The sequence below is a fragment of the Molossus molossus genome, unplaced genomic scaffold (genome assembly GCF_014108415.1).
Source record: "Molossus molossus isolate mMolMol1 unplaced genomic scaffold, mMolMol1.p scaffold_m16_p_4, whole genome shotgun sequence".
Taxonomy (NCBI): Eukaryota; Metazoa; Chordata; class Mammalia; order Chiroptera; family Molossidae; genus Molossus; species Molossus molossus.
In genome coordinates this window covers 23304727-23330267 of record NW_023425377.1, presented here as the reverse complement: position 1 = coordinate 23330267, position 25541 = coordinate 23304727, and the positions used below count along the sequence as shown (strand labels likewise).

Here is a 25541-nt window from a genome sequence, read left to right as displayed (position 1 = left end):
TCATATCATCTGTAAATAATGACAGTTTCACTTCCTCCTTTCCAATTTGGATCCCTTTTATGTTTTCTTCATGTCTAATTGCTGTGGCTAAGACTTCCAAGACTGTGTTAAATAAGAGTGGTGAAAGTGGGCATCCCTGAACAGACTTTGTTTTTTAGAGCACTTTGTTTTTTAGTTTACAGAAAACTAAAGGAGAAAATATATAAAGAGCTTCTATATATTCCCTCCCCATAGGCAGAGTTTTCCCTATTATCAGCATCTTGTATTAGTGTGGTACATTTATTATAATTTATGAGTGAATATTGATATATTATTGACTGAAGTTCATAGTGTACATTGGGTTCATTTTTTGTGCTTTCGTTTTGTGGTTTAGACTGATGTATAATGTCACATAGCCACCATCACAGTATCAGACATGTAGTTTCCCTGCCCTAAATATCCTCTTGCCCTGCCTGTTCATCCCCTCCACCCTCCAAGCCCTGAAACCACTGATCTTTCTACTGTTTCCATAGTTTTGCCTTTTCCAAAATGTCATATTGCTGGAATCATACAGTATATAACCTTTCTACAATGGCTTCTTTCATCTAATAATATACATTTAAGGTTTCTCCTTGTCTTTTCCTGGCTTGCCATCTCGTTTCTTTTTCTTTTTTATCACTGAATAATATTTCATTTTAGGGACACAGCACAGTTTATGCATTCACCTACTGAAGAACAACTGGTTGCTTCTAAGTTTTGGCAATTATGAATAAAGCTGCTATAACCTTAGCATGCAGTGTTGTTTTTTAAAAATGTTTTTATTGATTTCCTTTTAGAGAAAGGAGAAGGAAGAGATAGACACATCGATGTGAGAGAGAAACATCGATTGGCTGCCTCCTGCACGCCCCCTACTGGGGATCAAGCCCACAACCTGGGCATGTGCCCTGAATAGAAATTGAACTGGGACCTCTCAGTCCACAGGACCATGCTCAATCCACTGAGCCACACCAGCTGGGCTTAGTGTGCAGTGTTTTTAAAAATATTATTAAAAAAAAATGTTCGTGGTAAAATATACATAACATAAAATTTACCATTGTAACCATTTTTTTTATTTTTTATTTTATTTATTTATTTATTTTTTTAATGAATTTTTATTTATTTTTTTGTTACAGATATTTTACCTTTTTACCCCATTGGCACCCCCCACCCCACCCCCCCTCCACCCTGTCCCCGGCTTAGTTGTCCATGTCCATTGGTCATGCACACATGCATATAAGTTCTGTATAACCATTTTTTTTAATTACTCCTCACTTGAGGATATTTTTGCCATTGATTTTCAGAGTAGAAGGGAGGGAGGGGGTGGGGAGAGAAAGAGAGAGAGAGAGAGAAATATCAATGTGAGAGACGACACACATTCCCACATGTACCCTACTGAAGCTGGGGATTGAACCTGCAACCCAGGTACATGCCCTTAACCAGGAATCAAACCTACAACCCTTCAGTGCTAGGGCTGGGGGCTAGGGGAAATAACATGATGCTCTAACCATTGAAACACACCAGCCAGGGCCATAGTAACCATTTGTAAGTGTACAGTTTAATGGCATTAAGCACATTCACATTGTTGTACCACCATCACCATCATTCATCTCCAGAACTTTTTCATCATCCTCAAATGAAACTCTACCCACTAAACCAGCCCTTGGTAACCATGATTCTACTTTCTGTCTCTGTGACTCTGAGAACTCTAGCTACCTCATATAAGTGGAATCATACAGTATTGTCCTTTTGTGTCTGGTTTATTTCACTTAGCATAATGTCTTCTAGGTTCTTTTTGCACTTTTTATCTTGACATACTTTTAGACTTACAGAAAAGTTATAAATATAATAGCTCCTATATACCCTTCATCCAGCTGGACATCTTACCTGTCCATAGTACACTTACTGAAACAAGGAAATTAACACTATTAACTCTACAGACCGTATTCAGATTTTGCCAGTCTTCTATTAATGTTTTTCTTCTGGTCCAGGATCCAATCTAGGGTACCGCATTTCATTTTATTGTCACGTTCCCTTAGTATTCTCAGTCTGTGACAGTTCCTTAGTCTCTCTTTGTCTTTAGTGACCATACTTCTGAAGAGTTCAGATTTATAGAATATGCCTCCATTTGAGGTTCTCAATGATTAAAACTAAAATTATTTTATATAGTTCATAAAAGTTTATATATAAAATCTATATTTTATAAATTTGTATTATAATAAAATTTTATATGTTACATTTTATATGATTTACAAAATTATAATTTTCATTATTAAATTAAGGCTATACATTTTTGGCAAGAACATCATAGTCAATGTCATGTTCTCAGTGCATCATATCACATGATTGCACTATATATTATTACTTAGAATAACATTAACTTCTGTAGCTTATAGAAGATTGTATCTTCTAGATTTTCTACTGTAAAGTTACTGTTTTTTCCTTTGTAATGAACAAATACTTGTGTAGAAAATCTTTGACATTATGCTGATGTTCTGCTTCTTCTCAAACTTTAATCCACTAATTTTAGCATCCACAAATGGTTCTTGCTACAATAATTATTACTGGTATTCTAATGGTAATTTATATTTCCCTTATTCCTTTTATGTTTATTAATTAGAATTATCTTAAAGAACTATCCTTTTTCCCCCATTCAGTTCTTTGTTCAGTTATTTATTTATGTCAGTGTGGACTCCTGTATTTTTACTTTATTTCATGAGGGAGAAACCAGTACTATTGTGATTTATTTTCTTGCTCAAATTGTACCAATTTTGGCCATGGGGAGCTCCTTCAGGTTGGCTCCTGTGTCCTTTTAATGTGCCTCTAACAATTTTTGAGTGCTTCCTTACTTTCTGACACCACAAGATGTTCCAGACCCATCTTGTATTTTTCCTGCCTCATCCTTGGAATCAACAATTTCTCCTTGGAGTCCTGGTTTCAATCTTTGGAGAATGGTATTTAGACAACAAGTTCTAGACTCTAGGTGTGTTCATTGCTCCTAGGTGTCATTGCTCCTATGGTATCATTGCTCCTAGGCCCTCTCAGCTGATAGAGAGGGCCTAGGAGGTAGGAAATATATGTTTCTGTGCTAATACATACATATACACATATCTATATATTTTTCTATATCTATTTTTCTATATGTAAGACCATGAGTTCATACTGATACCTCCAATTCCACCAACATCACAAGGTTTATTCTAACCTTTCCCCTTTTCTTCTTGGCAACATCTTTCAATGACAGAAAGAAATGGCTGTCATTATTTACAATATATTTACTTATTTGTTCAAAGTTAGAATACACATAAAGTAGTTCCAGAATTGCTAACCTGTACGACTGTCAAAAACAGATACTTATGTTTTGTTTTGTTTTTTATCCTCACCCGAGGACATTTTTTCTATTTTTTGTTCAGATAGAGTGTGGGAGGGAGAGAGAGAGAGAGAGAGAAACATCGATGTGAAGGGACACGTCGAGTGGTTGCCACCCACACGACCCAACCAGGGCCGGGGACAAACTGCAACCGAGGTACGTGCCCTTAGCGGGAATCGAACCCGGGTCTCTCAGGACCGCAGGCCGACGCTCTAACCACTGAGCAAAACTGGCCAGGGCGATACTTATGTTAATTTGTTCCCCACACCCTTCACTGTGATTATGTTATTCATTTGTAATAAAATTAGGCTCATTCCTATTACTTGTATTCCATTTGGGGTTCCCTTTCCACATCCTGGTTGTTAATTACATTTATATATCATATATACTTATTGAGCTCCAGAGTGATCCTTTCAAAACCAGATCATATCACCTGAGCTCAAAACCCTCCAGTTGCTTCCTGCCACCATTAGAATAAAATCCAGACACCTTACTCCACCTTACCTACTTCCTCCAAGGCCCTCCATGGTCTGGCTGCAGTTTCCTGTTCATTTTCTCAATGTTGTGCCCTTGCTCACTCTGCTCCAGCCACAACTGCCCTCTTGCTGTTACCCGCATGCCAAGTGCTCACCTGCCTTCAGGACTTTGTATCTGTCCTTCCCTACGCTGGGAATGCTGCTCTCCCAGGGCTGGGTACTTCTGGTCTCTAGTAAACATTCTTTATAGAAGCCTCCCCTAGATAGATCTCCTATTTCTCTCCAAGTCTTTTTCTGTCTGTCTCGGTTCACGACACTCATCACTACCTGGCATATGTACGATATTTATTTATTGTCTGTCTCCCCCCTAGAATATAAGTCCCATGAAGCACAGCCTTTGTTTTGTTCATAGAGCTTAGAAGAGTACTTGGCATATAGTCAATAAATAAGTAATTGGTAAATATTTGGTGAATGAGGTTTGTATTGAATGTTTTGCATGCATTCATTTAATCCTCATTAAAAAAAAAAAAAAAACACTTGGAGATGAGTACTATTTTTATTCCAATCTATAGATGGGAAAATGGAGGGTCCGAGAGGTCAAAGTCTTGCCCCAGATTGCACACTGGGAGAGAGTTGACTGGAGATCCGGCTGTAGTTCCCCCTGAGTCCGAAGCCCATCCATGCCTGTCTCTGTGCTATAGCGTCTCTTTGCAGACTGGGGGTTAGTGGTTGTACTTGCCACACACAGTAGTTGTAAAAATATAACATGGGTGCATTTTGTCAACTGTAAAGCACTGTACAAATACGAGCGTTATTGAAATTACTGCTCTTATTATAGCTACCATTTATTAAGTACTCGCAGTGTGTTAGCCCAAGCTCTACATCATTCTGTCACCTAATCCTTACAGCAAACTGATGGAAGTGAAATGAAGCAAATGGCAACTCAGAAGATGAGGTAGCTTGCTCAAGGCGACAGAGGGGGTTAAATCGGCCCTTGTCTCACTCACTACCTCCCTGTCCCAAGTAAGGGGCCATACAGACATGCCTTTGAACTCCTTGCTGTTTTTTCACTGTCAGGTAACTTATTCCTGGAATTCCAAGAGGAGTTGGAGCAAGTCTACAAGGTCTACTGTGCCAACTATGACCAGGCCTTGCTGCTGGTGGAGTCATACCGGAGGGAGCCAGAGCTGCAGCGGGAGATCCAGGGCATCATTGAGGCGGTGGTGTGAGTAGAACGGCCAGTGAGCCTTTGATCCTGCTGCATGGACACCAAGTTCAGGGACCGTTGAGGTCTCACCTTCATTTGGTGCTGCTCACATAGCTCAGGAGTGTCTCAGCCAGGCTAGGCTAGGCTGTGCTGCAGAAACAAACAACTCCCAGCTCCCAGCGGCTTCAAACCACAAAGGTCTATACCTTTCTTTCCACCACTGCGGGGTGACCCAGGGCTCTTTGCATCATTCTCACTCTGGGATCCAAGCTGACAGCAGCCACTGTCTAGAATATTGCCAGTAATTGTGGCAAAGGAGAAAGGAGCTCTGGAGGGTTTAACTCTGGTAACCGAATGCTCCAGCTTAGAAATTATATCCATCTTTCTCGTAATTCGAGGGCCAGAACTAATTGCATAGTTTTATCCAATTACCAGGAGGCCAGGATATGCTATCCTGCCATGTGTCCAGAAGTGGAAAAGCAGAAACATTTGATGAACAGCTTTCATGCCTACCATAGGAAGGGCAGTGAAGTGGGGGTGGGGGAAGAGAACCATGTGCTGTAAGCAACAGTGTCGGAAGCAGGTGTGTATCACCTGGGGAGGCCTCTCTACAGATGGTTGAAGTCCTGCCCCATGGAAAAGGAGCAGAACTGCCCTGTGGCATCACAACCAGAGCTGGCACCAGTAGGTGAAAGCTCCAGATAGAGACACGGAGAAAACAATTTTTTAAATAGAAATTTTAAATGGGTAAACATAGTTACATGGTTCAAAATCTTTAAAACATCCAAATTTATACAGTAAAAAAGATCTCCCCAACCTCGCTCTTTTAGTCACTCATTTACAACTCCTATCCCCAAAGTTCAGGTAACCTCTTAAATTTCTTTATGGATCTTTGTGGAGTTCCTTCTTGCATGTACATGCAAATTCAAATATACACTATTTAATAGCTACTTCTCCAGGGCTGGTTTATGGTTTATTTAACCATTATCCTCTTGATGTGGATGTTTGGATTGTTGCCAGTTTTTTACTGTCATAAATATAGTTGCTGAATAACTTCTACCTTGCTTGCTTGAGTTGATATTTCTGTGGCTAAATTACTAGAGTAGGATTGATGGCACAAAGGGTTTGTACATTTCACATACTGCTGACCTGCTCTCCAAAGAGATCTCCCCATTGGATGCTCCCACCAGGAGGGCCTGCTTCCTCACACGTAGTTCTGGGTATTGTCTTGTCATTTTTGTTGCATGTCTGAAAGGCCGCATGCACATTTTTCTCCCCGTTGCTTTAGAAAGGCCGTACGGGTAGGAGGCTGCTGTAACTCTGTAGTGACGTTATTTGATAATTGTGGAGAAGGGCTGTGATCATCTCTTTGAAGATCCTCTACTCTCTGATTCATGAGGTGACAGTTGTCCTCATGAGGCAGTTGGCTCTTCCTATGGAAAGTAAGCCCAGAGGACAGAGTTTTGCCAAAATCTGGCAATTGTTTCCACCGCCCCTGCCCATGGTCAGCCAAGCACTAGGAAATGCTCGCTGAGAGCAGATGGTCCGCGTAGGTGTGTCCTGACGATTTGATCCTGGCCATGCCTCTCTACCCCCTGCAGCTCATGAGGGGGCTTCCACCTGCTCTGCCTATTTTTAGCCTCATGGATGATCCTTCCTGGCCATTTGGTCTGGAGCTTTTCCCTTAGGAAAAAGAGCAAGAGGCTAGGGTACCACAGTGAGGGGACCAGATAATGGTTGTGAGCAGCATTTGTGAGTCTTCATGGAGGAGGCATGCTTGGACATTGAGGCTTGAAACACTCATGGACTGAGGGATACTGGTCATGATCAGGGAAAGACTTTTGGAGATAACCTAGATGTCCCAGATGCTGTTGACTTGGGCACTCTGTCTGCAAATACCAGCCATCATCAAGAAGGGGATTGGAGCCTGGCCGGTGTGGCTCAGTGGATTGAGCGTCCTCCCGTGGACTGAGACATCCTAGTTCGATTCCTGGTCAGGGCACATGCCCAGGTTTTGGGCTCGATCCCCAGTCGGGGGTATGCAAGAGGCAGCCGATTGATGTCTCTCATATGGATGTTTCTGTCTATCTCCAAAAAGTCAAAACAAACATTTTTTTTTTTAAAGGAGGGAATTGGAGAAATAGTCATCTGTTCATGAACTAGAGCATCTGGAAGAAATCTTGGTACTATTAGTTCCTGTGTGCTATTTTTTACTTTTTTAAAATGAAAAATGTCAAACCTATAGAAAAATAGAAGAATGTAATGAACACTCACACACCCACCACCTGAAATGAACCAGTGTTAATCTTTTGCTGTTTGCTTCAGCTATTTTTATGCCAAACTATTTTTTTATTTAATTTTTTGTTTTATCCTCACCTGAGGACATTTTTCCATTTTTTTTCCCGATAGAGTGGAGAGAGAGAGAGAGAGAGAGAGAGAGAGAGATGTCACCGTAAAAGGGACATATTGAGTGGCTGCCTCCCACATGACCCCAATTCGGGCTGGGGACGAGTCACAACTGAGGTACATGCCCTTGACCGGAATTGAACCTGCCACTCATTGGTCCACGACCACTGAGTCAAACCGGCCAGGGCATGCCAAACTGTTTAAAGGAAAATACAGATGTTATGACTTTTCCCCTCAAATAACTCAGGTGTATCTCTAAACATTAAGCTCCTGTAATTTAAAAAAAAAAATTACATCTGATTTTTTTTTTCCTTTATTGATTTTAGAGAGAAAGGAAGTGAAAGGGAGAAAGAGATAGAAACATCAATGAGGAAGAACATTGATTGGCCACCTCCTGCATGCTCCCCACTGGGGATCAGGCCCACAACCTGGGCATGTGTCCTGACCGGGAATCAAACTGGCAACCCCTTGGTGCATGGGTTGATGCTCAACCTCTGAGCCACACTGTCTGGACAAGCTCCTGTAATTTTTAAAGCTTTTCTTTTGTAAAGCAGCAGAACCATTTTATTAAGTGAAATATGTGGATGCCCAATATAGAGAGTTGAGCTTGGGACATATCCAAGTGGAGATGTTAATAGGCAGTTGACCATGTGAGTCTGGAGCTCTGGACAGAGGTTGAAAGTGAAGATCTGGGTTTCAGATGTATTTAAAGCCATAGGACTAAATGAAGTCAGTAAGAGAGTGGGCAGAGAGGGAGGAGAGGAGGCCCCAGAGCACCCCAGCATTGGAGAGAGGCCAATAGAGTTGGCCAAGACAGAGGCCTTGGAGTATGAGAAGGACAGAGGGCGTCTCTGGGGCCAAAATAAGAACATGTTTTGATAAAAGGAAGTGGTCATCTGTGTTTGCTGTTGAGTGAATGAGTAAACTGAGGGCAGGAAACTGGCCATTGGGTGTGGCACAGATGGGGAACCGAGGCCCAGAAAGGGGGTAAAATGAGATCCAGCAGCATCCATCTAACTTCTAGATCCCACAAATTTCAGATGAGGAAGCAGAACCACAGGAGGAGGTGACTTGCCTCAAATCTCTCAGTGAGTTCAATGGCAGATCTGGAACTAGAAGTGCAGGCCCCCTGTTGCCCCCAGGGGTGGGCTTTACCTATCTAACACCAGCCTTCTCCCTCAGGCCACAAGCTGGACCCTCAGGCCTCAGTTTCTTACTGGTCATCCCTCTGCAGAGGATTACCAAGTACCCATTACTGCTGCAGAAAATTCTGGAGAACACACTCCCTGATGCCAGTGCCTATCCTGTCCTCCAGAGGGCTGCCTCTGCCCTCCACGATGTGAACACCAACATCAACGAGTACAAGAGGCGTAAGGAATTGGGTAAGAACTTGGGCAATTTAGAGAATACATCAGTGATGCCCTGGCCAGTTTGGCTCAGCGGTTAGAGCGTCGGCCTGAGGACCAAAGAGTCCTGGGTTCAATTCTAGCCAAGGGCATGTACCTCGGTTGTGGTTAGTCCCCGGCCCCCTTGGGGTCATGTGTGTGGCAGCCAATCACTGTGTCTCTCTCATATCGATGTTTCTTTCTCTCTCTCTCTCTCTCTCTTTCTCTCTCTGTCTGTCTTCCTCTCTCTCTCTCTCTCTCTCTCTCTCTCTCTCTCTCTCTCTTCCTCCCACTCTGTCTGAAGATAGATGTAAAAATATCCTCAGGTGAGGATTAAAAAAATATATGTAAAATACATCAGTGAACATATGTCCAGTTATAAAAAAACTCATCTCAGATTGGCTTCACCAATGAAGGGTTATGTAGTAGTTCATGTAACCACAAGTCCAGAATTAAGTGGTCTTTAGGTAGGGTTTGATCAGGGTGCTGGTTCAGTTTTCCTATAATTCTCTTCTCTCTGCTGTTTACTGTGTATCACCGGGCTGGCCTCCCTCATGTACTACATGGCTGTTGCTATTCTAAGACACACATCTGCATATCATACCCTCCAAGACAAGACAGGGCCTTTCTCCTCTTAGCCATAAAATTAAACTGGAGCTTCACTCTGATAGGACCCACTTGGGTCATGTGCTCACCCTGAACCAATCACTATGTTAGGGGAATGCCACGAGCTGATTGGCTTAGACCTGGGTTATATACCCTTCTTTGAACCAATCACTGTGGCCAGGGGGATGGGATTATATGGATTGGTTTACAGCACTTAGTACCCACCCCTTGAACTAAATTGAGATCCGTCCCACCCCAACCACAGGACTGCTATACTGTGGAGGAGAAATGAATACTGGGCAAAGGACTGAATGTATACCTGGGCAGGAGAGGAGATAAGTCGGGATCCTGCCTCTCAGTTTGTTAAAACAGAGAGGTTGAAACAATAAAGCAGTGTCCCAAGGAGACAGAAGCTCATTTGCACAACTGAGACAATATAAAAACGATAATTTAGCTAATGTTTACTAAGGGCTATGACGTGTTTTTCTTTTATTATCTTGTTTGATCCTCTGAGGTTGGCACTGTTAGTCCTATTTCACAGTTGGACAAACTGGGAGCTTTAGTCATTTGCTCCAGGTCACAGAGCTGGTAAGGGACAGAGCCAGGTTTCAAACTCAGGCTAGGGGTCGGGCAGTCAGTAAGTCCTGAATCAGGAGTGGGCAAGTATGGTCCCAGTTTGGCCAGGCTAACAGTGACCAAGGGACTTCAGGCAAATCACCTCTCTCTTGGGTTCTAAGAAAGTAGATTCAGACCCAGCATCTATGTGGTCCTCCCAGCAGTCCCAGGAGCTGACTGAGATGAGAAAACTGAGACCCAAGAAGTGGCGATTTGCCAAAGTCAAGCAAGCTGTCCAGGGCTCACACCTTGGAGCGAGAGCTCAGCCCTGTGCCTGTGTTCCCTGACTCACCTCCATTCTATGGATGTGATCCTGACGTTGAGCAGAGGGCCCAGTTGGGTGCTTAGCCAGGTGTGCTGGATGCTTGCGTTCCTGGGTCAGCTTCTGTCCCCATGTCCTCCCCCTGTCGGTGCAGCTTCCAAGTACACCAAGGTGGAGCAGCTCAGCCTCCGGGAGCGGCTGGCCCGCATCAACACGCACACCCTCTCCAAGAAGACCGCTCGGCTGAGCCAGTTGCTGAAGCAGGAGGCGGGGCTCGTGTTCAGGGTGAGCATGGGCAGGAGGAAGGGTCACATCCCAACCATCCCAAGGGGCAAGCAAGACTGTGCAATGGATGGGGCAGGGGGCTTGGACTGCTTTCAGAGATGAGGAAACTGAGGCTGGGGGAGGGAAGGCCCAGTTACAGGCAGAGTTAGCACCCCACTTGACTCTGTGGAGCCTGGATAGGGCTTTCTGCACTGCACCTTGTACTGTTCTCTCTCTGGGACCTCTTTACACAGACAGGAGAGCTAACCTCTGGGTCTGGGCATGGAACCAGCTCTGATGGCTACCAGTACCAGCTCAGATCAATTGAGTATTACTCTGAACCAGGCATTACTTGATACATACAATGAAGTAGGCGTTCCTATTACCCCCCATTTTGCAGATGAGAGGCTCAGAGAGGGTAAAACACTTGCCCAAGGTCACACAGCTTAAAAGCAGGTGAACCAGGACTCATATGCACATGTGTTTGATTCTGTGGTCGGAATACAAAACCACTAAGCTGCACTCCCTGCCTCTCTAATCGTCCCACTCAGCTTTGGGGCTGGAGGAACTGGTTCTGATGGGCAAGTCTGGAGAAAGGTGTTCCCCAGTGAAGACTTGGGGATGCAGATGTGTGGTATACACTGCCCCCATGTGGATATTTTTGGCCCTCACAAGCGTAACTTGACTGTCAGACAGAAGACAAGGAATTTGATGCCTTAGAAGAGAAGTTCCAGGGGGTGTCGCTGTGTGTGACTGAGCTGAGAAACAACGTGGCTACTTACATGGACAATCTGGAGGTAAGGATCCTGCAGCTAATAATGGGCGGGGTTCCCAGGGCAGAAGGCATTGAGGGCCCATCCAACAAGCTGGCAAAGGTGCCAGCTGCAGGAGACGCATGGACGAGGTCTTCCTGAGGCTGCAGGCCTGAGGGGGCCCACAGGCAGGCACACCTCAGCCCACAGGTCACTAGACTGGGGCAGCTGCTGAGCCCACTGAGCTCTCAGGCATTAGGGTTCCCACTGGGCAGGGTAAGAATTCACTGGGGTCAGAGCCCTGAGAAGAACCCTGCCACACTGGCACCCAGAGCAGGGGTGACAAACTCAGGTGCTTAAAGGGGCCAAGCAGGTAACATTCCTGAGGGAGGTGTACATGTATACAAAACCTAATGTCTGCCCTGGCCGGCTTGGCTCAGTGGTTAGAGCATCGGTCCACAGACCAAAGAGTCATGGGTTCGATTCTGGTCAAGGGCATGTACCTCGGTTGCGGTTCGGTCCCCAGCCCTGGTCGGGGTCGTGTGGGAGACAGCTAGTTGATCTGTCTCTCTCACATTGATGATTTTCTCTCTCTCTCTCTCCCTCCCACGCTGTCTGAAAATAAGTGGAAAAATATCCTTGGGTGAAGATTAAAAAAAACAACAACTAATGTCTGTTTATGAGACCTTTTTGGTAGTTAAATCAGTAATAATATTTGGAATTTGGATGACTGAATGAACGAATGAATGAGTAAAATCTCACGGGATTGTTATTACTTGACTTGGGGGAGTTGTTGCTACGGGCCTAATGCAGCCAGTTCTGATTTTAAGGAAAAAAAGAAAATTGGAAATTCAGAGTTTTAGTTGAAATCTCAAGATGCGACCATGAGAGCAGCTAATTAAATGAAACATTTAAATGTTATTGAGGCCCAAGGAAATGTATTTCCATAAACTGAAGTCAGCCCACAGGAACAGCAGGTTACGTTCCCATCCAGCATGTCACTTTCCTTGGGCCAAAACGCCCCCCTCATTCTCGTCATCGATGTTGACTCATCCCGTCTACTGTGTCCCGTTTACATGGTTTTGTTCTCGGCCTTGTTCATTTGCACAGACCAGCTCAGTCACTAGATAATGAGCTATTTGGATAATGGGAGTGGCGGTGGCATTATTGGAAGTATGTACAAGGAGGAAGGTGGCCGTTTCACATTTCTCTGTGTGGACACATCTCCCTGCTTGTTTCTGCTTCATCCTGGTCTTCCAGGGGAAGGATCTGAGCATCACGGGAGATGGAAGGGGAAGACACTCAGGGCCTTGAGGGAGAGAACCCAGTGGCACCGGAGAGAGAACGTCTGGCTTTGCAGAGGAGAGACGAGAATTGGGAGCTTTCAGGCTGCCTTTCCCTGGAGGCAGGACTCACACCACAGAGCTAGCGTTGGCTCGGAATCCCTCGGGGACAGAGCGGTTCCCTGAGTCCGGGAAAAGCCTCTGTAGCTGGCACGTTTGTAGCACAGGCAGTGGCTGGGAGCCTGCAGCAGGCAGTGACATCCAGGCAGAACTTAATGACTTTGTTTTTACAGCAATTATTCTTCCATGCCTATTTTTTTTCCTATTTATCTTCAGATAGAGTGGGAGGGAGGGAGAAGGAGAGAGAGAAACATCAATGTGAGAGGGATACATCGACTGGTTGCCTCCCGCACAACCCTGACCAGGGCAGGGGACGAACTGCAGCCGTGGTATGTGCCCTTGACCAGAATGAGCCGGAACTCTGGTCCAAGGGCCAACGCTCTAACCAGTAAGCCAAACCAGCTAGGGCTCCATGCCTATTTATGGCGATTATTACTGGTTTCCCCTTTATGTTAGTGTCATAAGGGGTGTGTGTGTGTGTGTGTGTGTGTGTGTTTTGTAATGCATTGATTTAAGTAGGAACTCAGTTGATTTAAAGAAAAGTATTAATACAACATGTGACATACAGACATGGGAAAAAAATCACAAGGGAGGTATGCAGATGTGTAAAGATTGGTAAGCGCTGGAATAGAGAGAAGATGTTGGATTAGTCTAGAAGGAACTGTCTAATCGACTAAGTTGTCCAGGAATAGAAAAGGCTGTGTGCTTCCCTGTCACGGGATGTGCAGACGGCCCGGGCAGCCTCTTAGGGATATGGTGGAGGGGATGCAGATGTCAGATGGCCATGACGGGCGTGATTTCCTGTCTCTCATTTGCCCTGGTCCAGGCTTTCCTCCACTTCCGGCCGCAGGAATCCGATCTGGACATGCCTGGGGGGCCTGTGGGGCAGTACTGCAACCTGGCAAGAGACCTTCAGCTCCAGGCTTTTCCTGTGTTTGTGAGTGGAATTTCTCCTTTCATCTTTCTTTGTTGGGCAAGTGACAGAACCTATAAGGAGAATAGTTAGACATCTGGCCCTTCACATGCTTGTCACATCCATAACCACCCTGAGTAGTCAGCAAGGCAGATACGATTATTAGTGTATTTTACTGAGAAAAATAGCCCCAGTGAATGTTTGCTGAGCCTTGCTGTCTGCCAGGCACTGAGCTAAGCCCTTCGAATTCTTCACCTCATTTGGTGCTCACAACAGGGCGTACGGGGCAGATACTACTAATGGCCCCATTCTGCAGGTGAGAGCTGAGGCTCAGAGCGGGTGGCTGCCCACGTGATTCTGATGGTCAGTGGCAAGCTTGGATCTGAGCCTCAAAGTCTATGCTTTTGACCACCGCTCTATACAAAATCTTTTTTCAAGACCTGTGCACAGTACCAATATTAGGAAGTGACGTATTAAATACCAATTCTGTTCCAGCTAATCTCATTGCCTGCACTGTCCCTATTTTTCAGAAGGGTACATTGAGGCTCATAAAGGTTAGATGACATGCTAGAAGTCACAACCAGTCAGTTGGGGAGCACTGGCGCCCAGGCCTGCCTACCTTCATAGCCCCTTTTCCCAGTACCTACCCACTGCCACCTCTTTCTTGGACTCCCAAGCTCCCCTCCCCCCACAGAAGCAGCGGCTGGAAGGCCTGGTGTGGCAGCCGCTGTGCAGCCTGGCCAAAGCTCTCGCCGGCCCTCGGAACTTGATCAAGAAGCGTCTGGACAAACTACTGGACTTTGAGCATCTGGAAGAGAAGCTGCTGGAGGCGGGCAACGTGACCTACGAAGAGGAGGAGGCCCGGCACACGTACCAGGCACTCAACTCCTTGCTAGTGGCTGAGCTCCCGCAGTTTAACCAGCTGGCCATGCAGTGGCTGGGCCAGATCCTGTGCACATTCGTGGCTCTCCAGAGGGACCTTGCCGAGCAAGTGTTGCAGAGGGCAGAGGGCAGCTTGGCCCAGGTAAGGCCTCTGGGACTGGGCTCCTCTGGGGAACAGCCAGGCAAGGCCTTGCAGCGTCTTTAGCAGGAGCGGGGGCAGGGGGAGGTTAGGCCTTCCAAACAGGCCATCAGGTGCTTAGGAGGAGGCCGTGGGGACCTTCTGGATCTCTCTCATGCCTGTTCTTCCTTTAGTGGAGTCGGACCATGAAAGCAAGCACAGAACTGGGGCTCCAGGTCATTCCCAGGCTCTGAACTCGGAAGCAGAGAAGGCTCTGCTGGGAAAATAGCAGACCTGGGGGCTGTTCCCAGGGGTAGATTAGATATTGGTGGCAGAGACAAGGTCCCTTCTACACAGTCAGTACTAAATGTATCCAGCTGGTGTTCCTGTGACTATCACCACTTCTAGCAGCCGCCTCATGAGCACGTACTGTGTATCTGTTTGGAGTACCTTCCATGCACTAACTCACTCCTCAGACAACCCTGCAGAGAAAGTTTTGTTATTGTCCATATTCAAAAGGATGAGGAGGCACAGAGACGTTAAGCAGTTTGCCCAAGGCCACACAGCTAATAGTGGGATGTGAACCCTGACAGTGAAACTTTAGAGCCTGGGCTCTGGGCCGACGGCTCAGCAGCCTATAAAAAGGAGCAGTCTGCTGAAAGCATAAATAGGTCGCAGAGAGGGTTGGATACACCTCCGAGGGCAAACTGTGATTTTGGAATTTTGAAGACCGAGGTTGATCTAGGAAAGAATCCTCAGCTGCTTTGAGATGGCTCCCTGATGTCAGCATCAGAGCCGAATGGCCTGCGGGTCCGAGCTTGGAAACAGTTGCAGTACTGCACATGCCATATGCTGTCTCCCGTGCTTCATGTTCCCCAGCTCAGCTTTCCCCATCTAGTTCACTGCATGACAATTCCTCAAAATCTGCCCCGCCAGCACCTTTCCAGCCCATCGTCCTCTGCGAGCCCATAGCTCCCACGTCCAGTACCTCACGTCTGGTCCGTTTGCACAGACTCCCTCCTCAGTCTGGGTACCCACACCCGTCAGCCCCCCTGCCTTTGACAATCTCTGGCATGTCGTAGGAACTGCCCGGATATGTGACAGATGAACAGGTCTGTCCATGAAGCTCTCAGAATCCGTGTCCCCCAGGTAGGAGGCCCCATCGCCCCATCCTTTCTACTCCAGCAGCCCCTAGAATGTGCCTCTGCCAAGTGCTTTTCAGAGCCCGCTTTCTGCTGGGGTGATGGATGAAGCTGTTTCTCATTGAGGGGAACTGGAACTGTGGGCCTTTCTTCTTTGGGGCCCTCACAGCATTTAGTACAGAGTTCTGTTTCATACTCTTTTTGAATTGAATTAGGCTTGAACCAAATGCAGGAAGAAGCATTTCTCTTTCCTGAAGGCAGAGGGTAAACCTTTTTAGATGATCTTCTCATGCTCCTCCCGCCCTCTAGTGTTCTCTCCAGACCCCCTTGTATTTAGGCTCGGATGTGCCTGGCTGGGGAGTGTTATAGATGCTGGTAGGGGAGATCAATTGTATAAACGCAGAAAGAGGGCATGTCTTGGTGAGCCCTGTAATGTAAAATGTGAGGGCCTCCTCGCCGCTGTCCCGTGGCCCATTCCCTGGGACTCATCCTGCGGAGCCTGGGAAGACCTGCATGGTAGGACCTCGGTCTGTCTGCATCCTGGGAAGTTGGGGAGGGAGGCTCTAAATCAGAAACAAGAGCAGTGAGTTTGATGACAAGCAGAGAGGACACGTCTCTGTTAGCTGTGGGGACTCTCTCACCCCTAGGTTGCCTGAAGAGAGTGCAGGAGATGCCTAGCAGGGCCAGTGTCCGGACAGAGCGTTATTCAGAACTCCTTGGGGTCCAAGCCAGGTTAGGCGTAAAGAAGGATGTATTGTCTGCATAACTGGGCGGCCAGGAGGGAATCCAGCCTGAGGCCCGGCTGCATCCAGCACAGATGTTGTCAGGGCTTGTCCTTCACTCTACCCCCCGCTCTGTTCCCCTCTCTGGATTAGCTTTGTTCTCAGACGGACCTGTCTCTGCACGGTGGGGAGAGGCCTCCCCACAGCTCCAGGCAGTCACCTGGACACCTCAGAATCCACAGGAAGAATAGCCCTCTCACTGCCAGCCTTCACGTCCTAAATCTGATCGGAGGGCTCCGATTGGCCCCGTTCGTGTCCATGGTCCGATCCTTGGACCGTTCGCGGTGGCTCGGAGAAGGGATGCCGTGACTGCCACTTCTGTGGCTAGAGCACCAGGATGGGCAGTTCTGCAGTTTTACTGGGCCCCCAGAGAAGGAGCTTTCTCAAAGGAAAGTAGGGCAGAAGGCAGAAGAAAAGACAGCAGACCAGGACAGAAAGGCCCATCCTAACACATCTGGGGTTTACGTGTGAGCTGACAGCCTCTGTCCCCCCGCAGCTCCCCCACCACCACCTCTCTGAGCCGGCCTTCAGGAAGCTGGTGGAGGATGCACTAGGCCAGGCCGGTCACCAGCTTCAGTCCTTTCAAAAGAACTTCGAGAAAGTGCTGCCACCTCCCACTGTACAAGTAAGTGACCACCCTTCACCTGCCCATGAGGTGAGGCTCAATCCCTGTTTCCTCTTCCTGTTCTATTTTCAGTGTCTCCTGTTACCCATGGAAACACTCCCGCTTTCCCTCTCGCCTTTCTCTCTGCGAGCTGGGGGTGGGGTTGGGCAGGATTCACACCCCATGCACACATGCTCTTCATGGCCAGTGAGCATCAGAGACGAACAGAACTGTTGGATTAAGAATAAGAAAACCCACCCTGGCTGGTATGCTCAGTGGTTAGAGCGTCGTCCCAAGAACCAAAGGTTACAGGTTCAATTCCCAGTCAAGGGCACATACCTGGGTTGCAGGTTCGATCCTGGCCTGGGTTGGGGCACGTGCGGGAGGGAACCAACCCATGTGTCTCTCTTACGTAGGTGTTTCTCTCTCTCCCCTTGCCCTCCCTCCCATCCACTCTCTCTAAAAATCAATGGGAAAAATATTCTCAGTTGAGGATTAACAACAACAACAACAAGAACAAGAATAAGAAAACCCAAATATTTTAAGTGAAATTAGGCATAATAATGAGCAAGTAGCATTTAACATCCAAAAACCTGGAACTTCAAATTTTTCATCAAAATTATTACAATATTATTGAGTATATTCCCTGTACTTCATATCCCTGTAACTTAACAAAGTTTGTATGCTATGGAGTTATTCATTGTAAAATACAGTATTTCAGTTCCATCATCATTTACAAAACTTTGGATGGTTAAGTGCTTTTCTTGGTAAAGTACGTTTCATTAAAATGTAAGGAAATGGGCCCGGCTGGTGTGGCTCAGTGGTTGAGCATCAACCCGTGCACCAAGTGGTCGCCAGTTCAGGGCACATGCCCAAGTTGTCGGCCCGATCCCCAGTGGGGGGCATGCAGGAGGCGGCCAATCGATGTTCTCTCTCATCAATGTTTCTATCTCTCTCTCCCTTCCTCTCTCTAAAAAAATCAATAAAGGAAAAAAAAAAGTAAGGAAATGGTATTTTCCAGTCAGTCCACTTGAAGACTATGCCCAGGTAGTGTATGTTTTAAAAGTAACTGAAGTAGCCCAGCAGGTATAGCTCAGTTGCTTGAGTGGTGTCCCGTGCGCCAAGAGGTCACCGGTTCGATTCTCGGTCAGGGCACATGCCAGGGTTGCAGGCTCTATCCCCAGTAGGGAGTATGCAGGAGGCAGCCAATTGATGTTTCTCTCCTACTGATGTTTCTATCTCTCTCTCCCTCTTCCTTCCTCTCTATCTAAAAATCAATAAAAAATATATATATAAGTGAAGTAGCTAAAGGGAAAAGGGGATCACAGGGCTTGAGAAAATGGAAGCTATGTTCAGTCACGTGTGAGGTGTGAATCGAAGGGTCAGGAGACGGCCCCAAGGTTTCCCAGAAGGAAGCAGCAGCCCAGAGACAGAGAGACGAGTAAAGGAGCCCAGCAGGGCCGGGCAGGTGCGGGCAGCCGCGGGCAGCCTTCGCACTTGTCCAGAGCGCAGAGAACGTCAAAGACCATCAGAGGTGTGTGTCTGCTCCGGGGGTTGGGACTGATACCCCTCGGACCGGCCTTCCCCACTTCCTCCTCCCACTCAGGCTGCCCCATAGAGGTCTCACGGGGGTGTAACATGGGCCCTGTAACTTGGGGGAGAGGAACTGAGCAGAAAAGGAAGAACAGAGCAGCCACTCAGTTGAGTCATGGGAACTTCCTCTCTTTCTACTTAAAACAAAATTACAGGGTTTTTTTTATTGGAAAAACAAGCCATGCTGATTACAAAATAAAGAAGACTCAGAAAAACAAAAAGAAGAAACAGATGGGAACATGATAATCCCAGTACCTGTTGAAAATTGGTAGGAAGAGAAGAGACCCCCCTCTTCCCCACCTCTGTCCACCACCTCTCTCCACCACCACCACTACCACCACACACACACACACCTCCCTATAAATCCCTGACTTATTTGGCTAAGGGGAGAGAAGTGAGGTGGCCCACCCAGGGAATGCTGCTGTCCTGTGCACAGGTAGGGGCTGTCACCTTGAGAAGGAAGGCACATATTTGCTACACCACTGACTTTTATACTCATGTTAGCACCACTGGTCGAAAAAAAAAGCTGCCCATCTCTACACTTCCATTTTAGGGCCTGTTTGAAATGTAGGTTTCTCCTGGTTTCTTGATCCTGACTCAGTGAACCCATTGGAGTATGGGGAATAGCAGAGTCTGTACCTCAGTGTCCCTGAAGGGCACCTCTGTCTATCTCCCTACACCCAGCACCTCCCTACCCAGAAATAACTAACCACATAAACACTGTGAATATAAATACTTACATATATGTATATAGTAAGAGAAAGAGAATATATAGTAAATCTATATTCAACATTTTTAGTTTCTTCTTTGCTTTACAAAAAGGGGACAGTCACCCGAGTCCCTTCTTGTTTATATTTTTGCTGGAAGTAATGAATGAAAAAATGAAGTTCCTGCCAGGAGAGTTTTGGATGCGCTGAATCATTCCCCCCAGCCAGGTGGCCGCGTCCATCAGGGCAAAGCTCTCGCCCGTGTTTCTGCTACACCATTCGCAAGGCTTACCATGCCTTGTAAACAGTAGGTGCCCAATACATACTTGTGGACTGAAAACTCACAGTAAAAGATTTCATTCCCACGTGTGGGAGGTCTCCCTGTGTCTGCCCTGTGCTGGTTGAGATGCCCGATGAGTAAGGCCTGGTGCCCACACGAAGCTCACAATCTAATGGGGTTGAAAGACCCAGGCACAACATTTCTCTGGTGGTCATTTTAGCTTGGTGCTATGGCAGAATTTAGAGCCCAACCCTGGAGTTCTGTAACTGAGCAATTTCAGAACCCAAATGAGAATTTTAGAAAACCCCAGAAGTTTAGACCTGGGAGGGGTTCGGAGATTAAATGAGATGAGATGCCCTTGGGTACTAACTGCATGTGTTTCGCATCTGCTCCAGCTGTCCGTGAGGCAGGGGGCTGTTGGGCAGATGTTGGCCTCAGCTTTGACACCCTAACTCAAGCACCTGTTTGTCTCTGTCCCCCGTCCCCTCAGCCACTCCTTCCAGGGGCTGAACACCAGCTGCAGGCTCTCCTGAGCAGGTATGGCCCAGGGAAGCTGTACCAAGTGACAAGCAGCATCAGCGGGGCAGGGACTCTGGACCTGACATTGCTGCGGGGCCAAATCGTGGCCCTCCTCCAAAACAAGGACACCAAAGGCAACAGCAGCCGCTGGCTGGTGGACACTGGGGGTAGGTGGGACTTCGTGGGCCCTCCCCCTCCCTCTGGGAAAGCCGCCCAACAGGACCAGTGGGTGCCCTTGTGGGCCCGAGGCTAGCTGTGCAAACCCCAGGTGGGAGTGAGCCGAGGTGAAAACAGGGCTTGGAGCACAGTCGGCTTAGTGCGGTGCATGAAATTCCGAAGAGTTGTTCAGTCTTTCCTCACAACATCTGTCATCAGGCACCTCCTGAGTGCTGGGTGCTGTGCAAGGAAGACATGGACCCTGCCTTGGGGACCTCACAGCCCACTGGGGTGGACAGAACTTCAGCATCACCCTGGGGGATGGAGATATGCAGAGAAGGGTGCTTGGATCCCAGCCATGTGGACAGACGTCTGATGTCCAGAATGAAGAGGGTCCCCTCTGCACTGGTTACACCCTTGGGGTGTGGTGTTCAGGTCTGGGTGCCCCAGTGTAACCAGGCAGGAGGCAAGTGGCACCATGGACCCAGGAGGAGATGGACCAGTGGAGTCCTCCAAAGAAGACATGCCCCACAGGATGATTGGGAGGGAGCCTGTGGACAGGTTTTCCCCGTCAGTTCATTACCATTGTTACTTAAGGATATTAATGTGTATTAGAAAAAAATAACTAGTACATCAGTCCATGACTTTATTTATGCTATTATACAAGTACACTTCTAAGTTTTAAAAAGTGAGTCTGAAAAAATTAAGAAATCGGTGTAAATCCAGCAGAAAGCATGAAAGGGCTGTCTCAGGACTGAGGTGGAAAACAGCTGAATGGAGGTTAAAACAGTCCCCGGGTCACGAGGAGTGGGTGTGGATCCCAGCCCTGCCACTTAGCTGACTGCAGGGACTTGGGTTCGGAGCCTCTCCAGGCCCGGTTGGCTCCGCAGTCAAGTGGAGAGTTGATGTGAAGACTCGATGATCAGTGCTGGTCCTGGCACCTGGCGTGCGCTCGGGGAGGGGTGGCCATTCGTGATGACAGTGGCCAGAACAGCACGGGAGTCACTGCTACGGGAGAAAGAACTGGGGGCCCTTGGAGAAGGGAAAGGCGGTCCTGGGGGAAGGAAGCAGCTGTCTCCGAGCCGCCACCTCAGGGACCGGCGGTGCACCTCCAGGAAAGCAGTTTTCATCTCAGACCGAGCTGTTTCAAACCGGGTGGGCTGCCTCAGTAGGGAATGAGCTCCCTGTCACTGGGGGTGTGCAAGCAGAAGGTAGAGCACTGAGTGCAGGGGTGGGCAGTTGTGGGTTCCTAGATGCCCTTTGAGTGCTGAGAAGCTGCATTGGAAGCACTGACCTCCATGCATGGTGGCGATTTCCTCTGTCACTGAAAGGGATGGAGATGGTGGCCGGTAGCCAGATAACGTTCTGTATGTCCACAGGACATCGAGGGTACGTGCCCGCTGGGAAACTGGAGCCGTACCACATCGTCCCCAGTGAGGAGAAGCCCAGAGGGCAGGCAGCGCCTCTTAAGGACTCCCAACATCTAACAGCCGAGTCCACCCCAGCCCCAGTCCCCTCTGTCCCAGCTGAGACCCAGGTGAGTTTGCGAGTGGAGTGGGGGTTGCCTCCCACAGCCACCTGGAGTGGGGCTTTGACTTTTCTGCTGTCTGGAGGGGCCTTGACTGGTGGCCGCCAGTGTCCTGGCCAGGGTGGGACCTGGAGAAAGGAAGTGCCAGTACACGCTGCCACATTTGTTAGACACGGAAGGCCATGAACTGTGTGATTGTGTTTGTATGACATGCTCAGAGACGGAAAGAGCAGTGGTTGGCAGGGCTGGGGGAGGGAGGGGTGAGGAGTGACCACTAATGGGTGTGGCATTTCTTTGGGGTGAAGATGTCCTGGAATTAGACAGTACAACCACGTGAATACATTACAAACTACCTGCGTGGCCCTGGCTGGTTTGGCTCAGCGGTTAGAGCGTCAGCCTGTGGTCCAGAGAGACCTGGGTTTGGTTCCCGCTAAGGGCATGTACCTCGGTTGCAGTTTGTCCCCGGCCCTGGTTGGTCATGCAGATGGCAGCCACTCGATGTGTCCCTTCACATCGATGTTTCTCTCTCTTTCTTCTTCTCTCTCCCTCCCGCTCTATCTGAACAAAAAATGGAAAAATGTCCTCGGGTGAGGATATTAAAAAAACAAAAAACTACGTGTGTGATTTTGAATAAGTTCCTTAACTTCTCTCAGCCTCAATTTCCGTATCTGAAAAATGGGGCAAACAGAGTCAGAGGACTGTGACACAATGGAAACGAAGCCAGGCAAGCACTAGAACAGCGCCTGCGCGTTGTGGGCGGCGCGCTGGGAGCAGCGTGGTCCTGAGCACAAAGGAGGTGCCTGGGGGGCCAGCACTGCCCAGCAGATTGGCTGGGAGGGGAAAGCAGCCTCTCTGGGTTGGGTCTGTCTGTCTGTCTGTCTGTCTTCGCAGCCTGACGATTTCTGTGTCACTCCCCAGGTGTTTCAGGTGGTCGCAGTGTACCCCTTTGTGGCCAGAAGCAGCCATGAAGTGAGTCTGCAGGCAGGCCAGCCAGTGACTGTCCTGGAGGCCCAGGACAAGAAGGGCAACCCGGAATGGAGCCTCGTGGAAGTGGACGGACAGAGCGGATATGTGCCTTCCAGCTTCCTGGCCCGGGCACCGAGCCCGGCTCCGTGGGGCTGGAGTCTGCCCTCCTAGGGCGCCTGCCTCGGAGCCCATGTGGCCAAGGGATGAGGATTAGAGGCTGTGACCCCAGAGAAGCAGAGAGAAGGCAGAGTGGAAGGGGAGATCAGGCCAGGGTAGGGTGAAGGGCACCCAGAGAGGTAGGCAGCCCTTGCAGAATGCCTGGCATGGGTGGGCACGAAAGACTCCAGCCAAGATGACTCACGTTGTCTTCATAGATTGTTGTCACCCAGAGTCACAACATCGCGGTGGCAGGTCAAGGTGATAAGGATTTGCCGTAGCGAATGGCCAGTCTTCCCTGTGCCCCCATGTGGACCTGCCCATGGAGGGGGTCACCCAGGTGAAAGTCACCTGTGTGCTGTGCGGGTGCAGGGAGGGATGCGGGAGAAGCCCAGAACCGCCTGGCCTGACAGTTCACTTCCTACATGTGGCACCAGGAGGCCCCATAGCCCACCTGTCAGTCATCTTTTATTTCTCCATGCTGGGAGCTGACTTATCTTGGGCAGTGAACCCCCAGGAGCCCTCTCTAGTTAGGGAGCAGCAGCTTTTTTGGACAATGGAGAGGTTGCCAGCCAGAACAGTCTTGCCCAGGCCTGGGAGTGGGTGGGACCAAGTCACAGTCCTGGAATGTGGTAGGTAAATTCAGAGCCTGTTCTGGGGAAGAGGAGCTTTGGAGGGTGTGTGGGGTGGGGTGTGTGAGGCTGTTACCAAACCATTGCACACTGTTGCTGTGTTCTCAGAACTAGGAGACAAAGGGACATGCAAATCCCAAAGGAAACTGTGGAGCAGGGGATTACAGGGCTGGTGGGTGGGGGAGGTTAGGCAATGGCTTGGTTTTCCCTTTCTGGGAGACGGGGCACCAGAGGAGCCCCAGGTGATTTCAAGAGGCCACCGAGGGCCTGGAGGCAACGGTGGGTGTGATGTCAGGTGGCTGTGCGACCTTGGATATAGGACACAACCTCAGTTTTCCCATCCATAGAGACCTCACTCCCAGGGTTGTGGTGAGAAGGACACGCGGGTAAGGCCGCGGAAACTGCTTGCAAGTGGAAGCGTATATAAATGTACGCTGCTGCTGGTAGCAGGGTGTGCCGGGAGTGGTCTCGGGCGGCCCCCACATCAGCGTTCACGCTGTCCCTTCCCGTGCCCTTGGCAGACATTGTTAATCCACGTGGCGTCCTTTCCCATCACCCCAGGATCTACCGCAGGCTCCTCCATCCTGCATTCCAGGGAGCCAAACCCTGGAACTTGGTGAGATCAAACCTGCTGTCCTCCCTTTCGAGAACCTGGAAATGGGAGCCCCTCAATAAAAGCCGACTCATGGGGCAATTTTGGGTGCAGCCACTGTGGAATCATCTCTAGGATGTCGCTTTGAGCGAAGATAAATGGCAAGACTCTCAGAAGAGCAGGAAGATGGATCTGCATGATCTTGAACACAAAGGACAAAATTTGGGACCAGCCCAAGTCAGAGTGTGTGTAGAAATGTGTGGCAGTGAAGACTCAGTTCCAAGAACACCTCTCTTGTTATAACTAGTGCCTGTAACTGCTAGCTCTGGTTCTTAGAGGGCTTTTAAGACATATATACTTGTCTGTGTCAGACAGTCTGCAGCTCACCTCCTGTGGGCGTGTGAAAGTGTGAAGAATGCGTAATTGCAAGGGAAACTCAGTCCCCACAGTCCCCTTCCCAGCCCCAAATTCACTTTGCGAAATGCTCTTGACTCGTTTCCCTTGCTCTCTTCTCAGGTTTCTGATACGAATAGAAAGCAGAGGGGAGCAGATAATACAATAAGAAATCCATCTGCGGTCCCCCAATGCTGACCGAGAGCCTGCCGTGTGCCAGCACTAGCTCAGGGTTTCTCCATGTGGCCGCTCACTGAAGTCACCCGGGCAGCTTTCCCACGACTCACACCAGGACCCCACCCGGAGATTCTGATGGAATTGGTCGGGGGAATGGCCTGGGCCTCAGGACCTCAGAAAGCTTCCCAGGTGCTTCGTTAATGTGTGGCCAGGGTTGGGGACCTCTGCCCTAGACACACAGTGGTGGATGAGAGACCTGGCATCAGAACTGGCCACAAGCTGAGAGCTGGGACATGCCCCATCTGAGCTTTGTCCTAGCTCAGGTGTTTTGAACAGGCAGCTTCAGAGGTGGTTTGCAATAGGACAGCCTGTTCTGTCAGGTCCCAGAATGTATAAAGTGCCATTAAAAGGGACCTGAACAAAATCGGATGTTCTTGTAGGCATAAGGAAGAAAACAGAAATACACTTGGAACCAAATCAACCCTGTGAATGGAAAATTAAAATATTCACATGGGTTATGGTTTCTTGTGGACCAGGGAATAAGGTTAAAAGTCACTAAGGGTGAGAAAATGCACACTGAGAAGACGGAGCATGGCCTGCATTTTCTCCAGGAGACTGTATGATGTGCCCTCACCCCCAA

The 25541-nt window shown here is 48.4% G+C and overlaps 1 protein-coding gene across 2 annotated transcripts in view; it reads left to right on the top strand.

The window, feature by feature from the left end:
- ARHGEF37 (Rho guanine nucleotide exchange factor 37) overlaps nucleotides 1-23184 on the top strand; it is a 37311-nt gene extending 14127 nt beyond the window's left edge. For both annotated transcript variants that reach the window (XM_036240867.1, XM_036240865.1), the window contains exons 4-13: nucleotides 4939-5086; nucleotides 8657-8856; nucleotides 10497-10627; nucleotides 11299-11403; nucleotides 13588-13698; nucleotides 14369-14698; nucleotides 17095-17223; nucleotides 20273-20468; nucleotides 21837-21994; nucleotides 22904-23184. In XM_036240867.1, the coding sequence (XP_036096760.1) occupies nucleotides 4939-5086; nucleotides 8657-8856; nucleotides 10497-10627; nucleotides 11299-11403; nucleotides 13588-13698; nucleotides 14369-14698; nucleotides 17095-17223; nucleotides 20273-20468; nucleotides 21837-21994; nucleotides 22904-23122 (1727 nt within the window). In that variant the 3' untranslated portion in view covers nucleotides 23123-23184. The remainder of the gene's footprint in view (nucleotides 1-4938; nucleotides 5087-8656; nucleotides 8857-10496; nucleotides 10628-11298; nucleotides 11404-13587; nucleotides 13699-14368; nucleotides 14699-17094; nucleotides 17224-20272; nucleotides 20469-21836; nucleotides 21995-22903) is intronic.
- The last annotated feature ends 2357 nt before the right edge of the window (nucleotides 23185-25541 follow it).